We start from the raw sequence: 12,090 nt of genomic DNA, 5'->3' as shown, positions 1-12,090 counted from the left end.
GCCTTGAACTTGTGATACTCTTGTCTCAGCTTCCTGAGTTGCTTGTACCATCATGCCCAGCTCCCCTTTTTTAATGGCTCCAGTGAGTTGGGTTCAGGCCAGCTCAAATGACCTCACCTTAACTTGACCATCAGCAAAAATTCATTTCCAAATAAAGTCACATCCTCAAATGCTGGAGGCTGGAATTTCAATGACCTTTTAAGAGATGCAGTTCAACTCATGACAGAGGTAAAGGATACTGATATCCACAATTTGTAATTTTTTTTTTTTTTGGCAGAGTCCTTGCTAAATTGCCCAGGCTGGCCTTGAACTTAGGACCCTCCTGACTCAGCTTCCTGAGTCCTTGGGATTCCAGGCTTCCGCCACTGCACTTGATCACAATTTATAAATGTGTGACAGAGCAAGTAGAGCGGTCCTCCATGACCCATGGAGGATGGATTCCAAAATTCCCCACAGTTATGAAAGTCTGTGGATGTTCAAGTCATTTGCAGGCAAATGGATAGAGTTAGAGAATATCATGCTAAGTGAAGTAAGCCAATCCCCAAAAACCAAAGGCTGAATGTTTTCTTTGATATGAGGATGCTGACTCATAATAGCAATGGGGGGGGGGAGCAAGGGAGGAATAGAGGAACTTTAGATAGGGCAAAGGGGAGGGAGGGGAAGGGAGGGAGCAAGGAAGTACGAAAGAAGGTGGAATAAGTTAGACATCATTACCCTAAGTACATGTATGAAGAGATGAATGGTGTGAATATACTTTGTACACAACCAGTGACTTGAAAAATTGTGCTCTATATGTGTAATATGAAATGAATTGCATTCTACCATCATATTTCAAAATTAGAGTAAAATAAATTAATAAAAAAATAAAGCAACTCATGTCTGTGAGCACTTGCAAAGTCTCCAGTCAAAAGTGAGATGTGCTGTGGGCATAAAACACCAGATTCCAAAGACTTTGGAAAACCAGAGCGCACAAGATGCTGAACTGATATCTCTGTACAACCGAGTTAAAGAAAATGTTCAGATGATTCTTGTCTTACAATGGTTTCTCTCTCTCTCTCTCTCTCTCTCTCTCTCTCTCACACACACACACACACACACACACACACACATTTGACTTTACGGTGGTGTGAAAGTGATAGGAGAAACCATCCTTGGAGTTTTGAATTTGGATCTTTTCCCAAGCATAAGACCCTCTCTTGCGGGGCTGGGCGGGCACAGCTCCCTGTCAGTCCTGTGGCCAAGACTTAGAAACAACCTGGACTCCAGGTGCTCTGTGTAGCTAAGTGCTGATGTTTGGTAGATTGAGTGGATTCAGTGCATTTTCAGTTCTGATATTTTCAGTACCCCACCATAAGTAAGGGCATTCTATTACTAAAAGTAATTAAAGCCATCATTTGCTTTTTCATTTGTTTATCAAGGTGGCTAGAGTACATGGAAAAGTCCCTAAGTGGCTCCCATTGTGTTTCCATTGGACAATGCCGCTGTCCCTCAACAGGGGTCAGCCCATGAGCCCTGTGGGCAGCATCATGAGGCCACTGGCCCAGGATCAAACAGTGCCAGTGTTCTGCAGAAGACCGGGTTGGCCCCAACCTGAACCCCAGTAGATCTCAGAAGGCTCTGTTTTAGGGTTAAGTGTAAAATTAGCCAGGAGTGGTGGTACAGGCCTCTAATCTGCTACTCAGGCCACTGACTGCAAATTTGAGGCCAGCCTTTCAAATTAAAACATAAGAGGGCTGGAGTTGTAGCTCAGTGGTAGCACACTTGCCTGGCATATGTGAGGCCCTGGGTTCAATTCTCAGCACCACATATAAATAAATGAATAAAATAAAAGTCCATCAACATCTAAAAATATGTTGTTTTAAAAAAGTAAGAAAATGGGCTGCTGGGGATACGGGTCAGAGGTACAGTGCTTGCCTAGCATTCTGGGAGCTTCTGGGTTCAATTCCCAGCACTGCAAGAAAAAAAAAAAGAAAAATTTTAATTGGTGGCTAATTCGTGGGCTCTGGGGTGTTTGGCAGAAGCACAGAGTTCCTCCAACTGCCCCCCTGCTCCCTTTGTTTGGTCTCAGGGATTGAATCCAGCAGTGCCTGACCACTGAACAACATCCCCAGTCCTTTTTATTTCTTATTTTGATACAGGATCTAGCTAAATTGCCTAGGGCCTCGCTAATTTGCTGAGGCTGAATCCGTGGGATTACAGGCATGTGCCACTGTGCCCAGCTTCTCCCACCTGCCCTTGACCGAGAGGCCAGATATCCCTTTTCCACACCAAGAACTCAGAGTTAATCCCAGACTCCGGCTGAAGGGGGGCAGGCCAAGATGGAGGCAGGATATAAGTGCTTTTCTGCCTTGTTGTGGGTTATAATTTCCCTGTTGAAGTACTGGGTGTCCCTACTTCACACCCCTCAAAAAGAGTTTCAAGTTCACGGCTAACACAGATCGATGAGGGCCCTATCTTCAGGGGGAAAGTACTTCCTTCCAGGTCACCACAGGATGTCTCTGGTGCTTGGAAAGCTTTTGTATTCATGCAAAAAAAAAACTTTTTTAGGTCCAGTTTGCTTGGTTTGTAACAGGTCTACGGTGTTCAGGGACCGACAAGCCCCGCCCCGCGCACCCTCTTTTAGAGAAGGACTGGCGCTGTGCTGGGTGAGCTGCGCAGGCCTGTGATCCCAGGGACGCAGGAGGTTGCGGCGGGAGGATCTCAAGCTCCAGTTCAACCTCAGCAACTCAGCAAGACCCTGTTTCGAGATAAAAAATGGAAAGGGGAGTAGGGGTGTAGCTCAGTGGTAGAGCGCTCTGGGTTCAATTCTCTGTACCGAAAGGCGGGGGCAGGGGGAGTAGGGGGAGAAAAGGAAGAGAGAAAAGAAACAGAAAAGGACTCTCCCTGTCATTAAAACGGCTAAGACACGTCGTCTGTTCTCCTAGACTCCGGATGGACTTTCCCAAGCCCCATTCCTGGAACCTACAGGAAGGGTCCATAGAATCTGGAAGGAGGCTCTTCTCAACCTCCTCCCATCCCCCCCGAGTCAGAGTGGACCCTCCCAAACCCAGGACACGCCCCCTAGGTTCATTCCGGGAAGGCCTCGCCACTGAGATTCGAAAAGACCGGCGGGGTGCCGTTTTGTTCCTCTAGGTGACACAAATGGACTCTTCCAGTTCCCTTTGCCCCAAATTTCTCAATCGCCTGGGGCGTTGGAGTTCTGGCGGCTTTGCTTTCCCAGCAGCCAGTCAAGCAAAAAGCCTCTGGGGAGCCCACGGCGGGGGAGGGGCCAAGGCCAAGCAAATTTGCCCTTTCCTTTCTTTCTTTTCTTTTCTTTCTTTCTCTTTTTAAATATTTTTAGTTGTAGATGGACACAATACCTTTATTCCACTTCTTCATCTTTTTGTGGCGCTGAGGATCGAACTCATTCCTCACACGTGCAAGGAAAGCGCTCTACCACTGAGCTACAACCCCAGCCCACTCGTTCCTTTCTTAGACCAGCATCTGAGTCGTCAGTACCAGGTTCCTTTCTTGACTGGGATAGTTCAGAGACTGTGGAGGAGAGAATCAATTTTGACTCAATATCTTCTATAATGGAAATTGCTCGAAGCATTGTGGTGATGAGGGGCGGCAATATATATTGAAAAGTGGTTAAAAACATATATAGATTCCACTTCCGAGCTGTGTGGCCTTGTTCGAGTCACTCAACCTCTCTGAACCTTCGTTTTAACCTCTACTTAATGGGATGGGCTTTGAATTACAGCTCCGCCCCTCTGGGATTCTAGGTCTCCTGACACAGTCCCTCCCCTTTGGGATGCTAGGTCTCTTGACAAATCAAGTCCGAACGTGTAGGTTGCAAGGGGTGGGATGAAAGGGAAGCCTTCCAGAACGACGATTTAAGGAGGGAAAGGGGGAGTGGAAGGAGAAAGGAACAGAGGAGCGCTTGCGCAGTAGACACCTCACGCTCCCTTGCCCCGCCCAGATCCTTCTCTGCAGCAGGGAATTGCAGGCGTCGCTCCACCTATCCCAGCCCGGCTAAGCGACACCCTCCCCTTCTCCTTCCTTCCCTACGGGTCGTCGCCCTCCGCCCGCCCCCACAACCGCCCAATCGAGGGCGGAAGTAGGACAGGTCCGGCGAATTCGTGACGCCTGCGGGGGCGTTCTACCCATCCATTGGTCCCGTTCAATTCAAGTCCCGCCCCCCAAGGCCCGTTCCCCCACCTTCTTTCACGTCCCTCCCTCGCTTCTTGGAGAGGGGGCCACATCCAATCAGTGTTGGCCTCGGCCGCTCGGAGGAGGCGGTCCCATGGTGCGTAATCGAACCCCGCCCGTCTCTCGGGCAACGCCCCCTCCTCCGCTCCCGAACGGAAATAGCAGGGCACTGGACCAATCGTAACGGCGTGCCTTTGCGTTGCGACCAGTGAACGAGGGAGCAGGGGCGACGACGGGCCTGACAGACAGAAAGAACAGCCAATGGCCGGCTGAAGGCCCCTGACGGCTGTGCGGGGGGAGGGACCGAGGGCGGTCCACGGCCTGCCCAGCCAGCCCGCTCCCAGTCCGCCCTCCCCCTCGGCCGGCTGGGCTCCTCGGCGCGCCTGGGGTCCTTTCCGCCCAGTGCCCGCCTGCCAGCCCCCGCCGTGCTGTGCCCTGTCCGGCCAGGCCTGGAGCCGACACCACCACCATCATGCCGGCCGTGTCCAAGGGCGATGGGATGCGGGGGCTTGCGGTATTCATCTCCGACATCCGGAACTGTGAGCTCGCGGCCGGGGGACACAGAAGACGCGGGGGAGGGGGCAGCATGGAACCGAGGAGTTTGGGGGTCACAGAGGGACCCGGGGCATGGGAAGCCTCTGCGTCGAAGAGGGGGAGAATAGAAGAGCCCTGGTGGGAACTTTAGGGTGGGGGAGATCCAGGGGCTTGGGGTGTCATAGAGTGCCTCCCGGGGTGACGACACGGAGTGGCTAGCGGGGTCCGCCGGGTCTCAGAGGGCAGGAGGCAAGTGAGGTCCCGGGATAGGGCCCTAGAGGCGTTCCCCGGGAGTGATGAAAACGCTGTTGGCTCGTACAAACCGTGGGGTTGGAGGGATCCCTGATGGAGAGAGAAATGGAAGGGGGTGCTCGGTGGGGGTACCCTGTGGGCTGGTGGAATGGGAGACCGCCAGAGGGGACCCGGAGGAAGTGGAACACAGGCAGCCTAATGCGCCACGGCTTGAGGGTCCGGGAAAGGGGATGTCATAGAAGGGAAGGGGCTAGATAGGTCATCGAGGCTCCTGGTGAGTGGCATCAACGAAGCATAGGAGTGGCTGGAAGTCTGTGGACTTCCGTCGGAGAGATGGGAAGTGGGGGGGACTATGGAGGGACCTTGGTGAGGGATAAAGAGCCTCCAGAATGGGGAATTGCTTAGGAGATATGGAGGACAGTGGGGAGCAGGCTTGACTGAGGGAAAAGCAGGGGCCCAGGGAGTGCAGAAGGGAGGGACCCTTTAGAATCTTAGTGTAGAGTCTTAAGAGAACCTGCGACCTGGCACAGGGGCCTAAAAAAGGCATGTGGGAGCTGGGGGGATGTGCCAGAGGCAGGAGAGCTGGGACCTCAAGGAACAGGTCAGGGAGCCTGAGGGGTTTGTGGAGGAGAGATCTATCAATCCCCGGTAGGGGAAGCCTAGTTCCAGAGGGAGGCCAGAGGTCAGGGAGCAGGACAGGCCTGGGTCTGGACCCTTCCCTGTCTGACCACAGCACTATGGAGATAGTGATCCCCACCAGGAAGGATTGCCGGGTCAATGGGACGGCTGGCAGCAAGTCAGCTCCAACTCCTGGAAGCAGCTGTTGGTGTGTGGAGCTGCTGGGAGCCTTCAGAGCTACATCCATGAGCTTTGGGGTCAGCCCGACCTGGCTTTGAGTTTGAGCTCTGCCACCCCATAGCTGTGTGACCTTGAATGAGGGACTTTGGCTCTCAGTTTCTTCATCTGTCAGGGGGGACTGGTGATCACACCTTCCTGGGGGTAACTGCAGTAACATGTGAGATCTTTCACATGTCAGGCTCTCTGTGGATCTTGGCTGTGTTATTCGGCTGGATCTTTAAGGGGGATTCTGTGAGGTACCTACTTATTGTTTTAGCATTCAGTAGTCATGGAGGGATCTGGCATTTAGTAAGTGCTCAGTGAACAGGAGGGGTGGAAACTTGGGTTTCTTTTGGAGGAATGATGATGTGGTTATTATGAAAAGGGTTGGAGTTGTAAGGCTTGGTAGACTGGGGGGTGGGACAGCTGTTAAAGAGAGGTGTGCCTTGCTTCAGTACCTAACATTGCTGTGTCTCTCGGCAAACCGTCAAACCTTTTTTTTAGGCTCAGCCTTTTTGTCTGCAAACTGCATTAATAATAGCTTCTTTTCCCTAAAAGCTCATTCATTCATTCGCTCAGCAAATACTTGAGATCCCCACAGTGTACTGAGCCCTGTTCTCAACACTGGGGCTGTGGCTGGGAACAAGAACCTCTGTTCTTGGAAGCTTCCATTCTCTGAGGGAGATAGATAATAAACAGAGAAGGCAATAAATGATATAAAGTCAGATGACGACTGGTACTATGAAGAAAAAGTAAGCGAGGAGGAGAGGGTGCAGGCACGAGAGGGTGCTGAGCACAGGCTGTGATACAGAGGTGACATCTCAGTGGAGATGACCAACATGAGGGAGCAGTTCCTGTGGTTTTGGAGGGAGAGGGTCCAGGCAGGGAAACCATGTGTTCAAAGGTCCTGAGGTTACAGCATGGTCAGTGTGTGTTCAAATAAGAGGGATGAGCTGGGCGCCGTGGCGCTTGCCTTTAATCCCATTGCCTCTGAGGCAGGAGAATTGTGAGTTCAAAGCCAGCCTCAGCAAAAGTGAGTGCTAAGCAGCTCAGTGAGACCCTGTCTCTAAATAAAATACAAAATAGGGCTGGGGATGTGGCTCAGTGGTCAAGGGCCCCTGAGTTCAATATCCACTACCCCAAAAAAATAAAATAAGAAGGAGGAGACCAGTGTGGCTGGAGCCAAGCAAGGGAGAGGGGGAAGAGATGAGGACAGAGGGGACAGCCGCCAGGAGAGCTTTGTGGACTGTGGTGATAACTTTGGCCTTGCTGTTGGTGAATTGGGAGCCACGGGAAGATTGTGAACAGAGAAGGGATGTGGCTGAATGATGTTTTAAAATAATTTCTCTGACTGCTGTGAGAAAGATTGTCGCGGTTTGGAGTGACACCATGAGCCAAGGAGAGAGGTAGGCTGGATGGCGAGAAGCATTGGGCTTGGGGTACATTGTGAAGGAAGCTGAGGGGATCTGCCAGGTCCTGGAGGTGGGAGTGAGTCTGGAGGAAGGAGAGCCCAGGCAGGTGTTGCTGCTGAGCTCAACTGGAGGCTGAGGCCGGAGGGAGGCTTGGGTGTGGGCTCCAGAAGTGGAAGTGCTTGAGCTACTGGAAGGTCAGGGTCTCTCCTGTCCTCTTATCAGCAAGTGTATGTGGAGTGGCTGATATGTTTCCAGTCTTATCCTGGTGTTGGGGACACAGTGGCAAATAGGGCAGTTGTGTTCATGCCCCTGTGAAGCTACCAGTCCCATGGGAGAAGATGCTGTGAACAGATGGCAGCTGTCCTCACAGACTCATGCATGGATGCTCATGGCATGATTCCTGATTGCCAAAAAGTGGAAGCAACCCAAATGTCCAGCAGCTGATAAACAGATAGACAAAAGGTGGCCTGTCTCCACTGTGGAATATTACTGAACCATATAAAGGAACACAGCACTGACATGACACAGCACAGGTGGGCCTTCATGATTTAGCCAAGTGGAGGAAGCCAGAAGCAGAAGGCCATACAGTGTGTGACTCCCTGCAGGTGAAATGTCCTGAATAGGAAGTCCATAGAGACATAAAGAAGGAGCTGGGCTTGGTGGCGCACACCTGTAATCCCCGCTGCTTGGGAGACTGAGGCATGGGGATTGTGAGTTCAAGCCAGCCTCAGCAACAGCGAGGTGCTGAGCTGCTCAGTGAGACCCACCCTGTCTCTAAATAAAATACAAAATAGGGCTGGGGATGGGGCTCAGTGGCCAAGTGCCCTTGAGTTTAATCCCCGGTACCAAAAAAAGAAAGAAGATTGGTGACTGCCCAGCACAGTGGCAGGGGTGTGGTAGAGAGTGACAGCTCCTGAGTACAGTCTTAGGGTTAATGAAACGTTCTGGAATTAGTGGTGATGTTTGCACGACATTGTGAATATACAAAGACTACTGAATTTTACAGTAGACATGGGCGGATTTTGTGGGATGTGAATTATATCTCAGTTTTCTAAAAAGTGGGAAACATCTGGGTGTGGTGGCCCACGCCTGTGATCCCAGCTACCTAGGAGGCTGAGGCAGGGTGACCATAAGTTCAGAGCCCACTTGGGCAACTAACTTAGCAAGACCCTGACTCAAAATGAAAAATAAAAAGGACAGCATTTGAAATTCAGAGGTAGAGTGCCCCTAGGTTCAAACCCCAGTAGTGCAAAAATAAAGTTAAATAAGTTACAAAGTGGAGATCCCAGCAGATCAGGAGTCTGAGGCAGGAGGATCATGAGTTTAAAGCTAACCTCAGCAACTTAGCAAGACCTTGTCTCTAAATGAAATATAAGAAGGGCTGGGGATGTGGCTCAGTGGTGTGGTTGATGCCCCTGGGTTCAATCCCCAGGGCCAAAAAAAATGAAGAACATCTGCGACTGCAACTGTTATAACCCCATCAGGGAGAAGGAGAGGGCCACAGTGTTGAGAAGCCGGGACTCTGATGGATTGCAGGGCTCAGGCCAGGACTTGCTTTGCAAGACACTGAAAGCCACGTAGGCAGGATGTGGAGGAATGAGCCAGGCCAAGGGCAGTGGAGAAGAGCTGTGAAAGCAGAGGTGGCAAGTGCAAAGGTCCTGAGGTCCATTTGAGACTGTGAGGAAAGGCCTGTGGAGCTGGTACAGAGAGGGATAGCTTTGACTTTGGGGAGATGGGCAGAGGCTAGGCTGGTGTTTCTCTTGGAGGGCACAGGGGAGTGGGGAAGTCCGAAGCAGGTGTGAGGGAGGAGAAAGGACTAGGAGTATGCGTTAGGGAGCAGGAGGAAGAGCGCAGAGCCATCCTGAGGGCAGGCGTCCGGGCTCTGGAGGGCTGAAAGGCCGGCTTTGAGGAGAGGAGGGAAGATGGGTTCTGCTGATAAGAGGGAGAGATTGAGGCCGGCCCAGCCTGAGGGCGTGGTTCTGTCCTGCCTTGAGCGGGAATCAGCTGAAGTCCTTTATCTGACAGGGAGCTCCTGGGGCCAGGGTGCGGCCGCCTCCTATCCAGGGCCCCACTTTCCCCAGAGCAGAGTCTGGCTCTGGAGGGGCCGGGGGAGTTTGCTGAGTGTCAAGCGAGTGACCCGAGTAGAGTGCTGATGCCACCGTGTCCTGAGCTCCTCTGTGAGGCAGAGCCCGGTTGTGATCCATTGTGTTGTGACATCTCTCCTGACTCTGGAGCTCAGGACCTGGTCTCACCCACCCCCCTCCCCGGGTCCCCAGTTCTGCCCTCTGCAGTCCTGGCCCTTGGGAGGCTTCAAGAACCAGCCTTCACTGAGCACCAGCTGGTGCCAGGCACGGGTTTGGGGATGGGTTCCAGCAGCTACAGGGGCCGTGGCGCAGTGGTGCTCACACCGGAGGACGGAGGTGGACGAGTATTCGAGTAACTCTGAGGTGTCCAGATAGGTAGCAGTAGGTGTTGGGCGGAGACTAAGCGGGAGCAGGGCTGAATTTGGGTACCCTGTTCTTATCTGGGCTGGTCAGAGTCTGGGTGGAAGGGTGGTCTTAGAGCAGGGAATCAGCTGGTAGGTGAGTCAGGCAGGCCTAAATCTCTGCAAAATCCGAGGCTGGATTGTGCCTGGGTACAGAAAGAGCTCAGACAAGGAGAAAGAGGCAGTGGGGCAGGACAGGACATTCGGCCACAGAGGGACCAGTGCAGATGGTGCAGGCCCTTATGGGCCATGGAGAGGACTTTTTTTTTATGTTGAACCCCTGGGAGCCCTGCAGAGGGGTTTGGAACATGGAGGGCATGAGAGCTCATTCAAGTTTTCACAGGCTCCCCTGGCCACTGTGGAGAGAGCAGAGAGATACTAAGTGCCACTTTGATGGTGCTTCAGCATTAGTGAGCCTTTGGGGTGACCCAACCCCAGGTCTGCACTTCAAGGAACTAGAGAGATCTGAGTCTGATCCCCAACCCCCACCGCCCCCACCGTCTGGGTGTTGTCTCATGGCCTTGGTCCACAGATCAGAGTTCAGCACCTCGTCTGTGCCAAGCGGCGTAGACCCTGAGGACATGCCAGGACAGAGGCAGCACATACATCCCTGCTGTCAGGGCGCTGGTGTCCATGTTCTGGAGGGGAGGGTCTGCTCATCGGCACCCTCAGCATCCTCACACTTTGAGCCTCGGCTTATGCAGGCTCTGGTGATTTAGGCAGGGAGTGACAGGGCGCGGCCTTGTTTAAGGAAAATATATTTCCTCACTCAGGGATGGCAACTTCGTTGACAATGTGAGCAATGTGTGATCCAGAACTGTAATGCAAGCCACATGTATGTTTTAAGTTTTCTCACCACGTTTAAAAATCAAAACTCCCAATGAAATTTATCCAAATATTGTTTCAACATGGGATCTATTTATTTATTTTATGTACCAGGGATTGAACTCAGGAGCACTCAGCCACTGAGCCCCATCCCCAGCCCTATTTTGTATTATTTGGAGACAGGGACTCACTGAGTTTCTTAGCATCTTGCTTTTGCTGAGGCTGGCTTTGAATTCACGATCTTCCTGTCTCAGCCTCCTGAGCCACTGGGATTACAGGCGTGTGCCACCGTGCCTATCTAGGATCAATTTATTTTATTTTATTTTAATTATTTTGCAGTGCTGAGGATTGAACTCAGGGCCTGTGCATGCTGGGCAAGCACTCTACCACTGAGCTTCATCCCTAGCTTATTAGTTTTTATTATTATTTTTTTGTACCGGGGATCAAACCCAAGGCCTTGTATATGCTAACTAAGCAAGCATAATACCACTGAGCTTCACTTCCAACCCTAGATTTACTGATTGTGGTTTATGTTCCTTTCTTATACTAAGTCTTCAAAATCTAGTGTGTATTTCATACTCACAGTGAATCTCACTTGGGGACCTGTAGTCACAACAGAATCAATTTCTTTGGATTAAGATTTCTTGGGGCTGGGGCTGTGACTCAGTAGTGGAGTGCTCGCCTTGCACATGTGAGGCACTGGGTTCAATCCTCAGCACCACATAAAAATAAACAAAATAAAGGTTTATTTAAAAAAAGTTACTGGGCTGGGGATGTGGCTCAAGTGGTAGAGTGCTCGCCTGGCATGCATGAGGCACTGGGTTTGATCTTCAGCACCACATAAAAATAAAATAAAGATATTGTGTCCACCTAAAAATAAAAAATAAATATTAAAAAAAAGTTACTGACAAATCCTTCATTTAGAGAAAAAAAAAAGACTTTTTAAAAAGTATAGTTGAAAACGTAGATTCACAAATTTCCCAAGTGGTTCTAGATACACTTTTTCAGTTACCAAATTTAGGATCAGTTTTTAACAAATTAAAATGAAATAAAATGAGGAATTGAGTCCCTTGGTTGCATTGGCCACGTTTCAGATGCCCAGTAGCCTCTTGTTGGTGGCTTCCATTTTGGGGATGGAAAGGCCGAAATGTCACCAGGGTCTAAGCATCTCCCAGAACCCAGGGCCCTTGAGGTTCGTGCGGGGCCTCGTGGAGTCCAGTCCCCGCGGGAACTTCAGGGGCTCCGTGGTGCTGTGCTGCTGGATGCCCGGGTTTCCTCCTTCAGAGCATGTTGGTTCCTCCAGGCCGGGGCCAGCTTGTTGGGATGTCTTTGGTAGTGACAGTCCCACCCTGATGCCGCAGATGCTGTGGCCCGCGTGCTTGGGCTTTATCTCCCCTGACCAGGAGCCCCGCGCCAGGCATCAGCAGCACCCTCCATTCTGCCCGCTCCAGCCAGTGGCGGCGGAGTGGCCTCCTTGTCGCTGCAGCCCATCACAGCGACAGCCACAGGCTCTAGAGAGCGACAGCCACAGGCTCCTCCCGTGGTTCCCCAGCA

The 12,090-nt window shown here is 51.5% G+C and overlaps 1 protein-coding gene across 2 annotated transcripts in view; it reads left to right on the top strand.

Moving 5' to 3' along the window:
- The first annotated feature begins 4,528 nt into the window (after positions 1-4,528).
- The window catches only part of Ap2a1 (adaptor related protein complex 2 subunit alpha 1), a 33,604-nt gene continuing 26,042 nt past the window's right edge, over positions 4,529-12,090 (top strand). The window contains exon 1 of one of the 2 annotated variants that reach the window (XM_058586037.1): positions 4,529-4,730. In XM_058586037.1, the coding sequence (XP_058442020.1) occupies positions 4,664-4,730 (67 nt within the window). In that variant the 5' untranslated portion in view covers positions 4,529-4,663. The remainder of the gene's footprint in view (positions 4,731-12,090) is intronic. The other variant, XM_058586038.1, reaches the window with a different exon arrangement.

Source organism: Marmota monax, unplaced genomic scaffold, assembly GCF_021218885.2.
Source record: "Marmota monax isolate L192 unplaced genomic scaffold, Marmota_monax_Labrador192_F-V1.1 WCK01_AAM20220418_F8-fsc00160, whole genome shotgun sequence".
Lineage (NCBI taxonomy): Eukaryota > Metazoa > Chordata > Mammalia > Rodentia > Sciuridae > Marmota > Marmota monax.
This window is presented reverse-complemented; position numbering and strand designations above follow the sequence as displayed.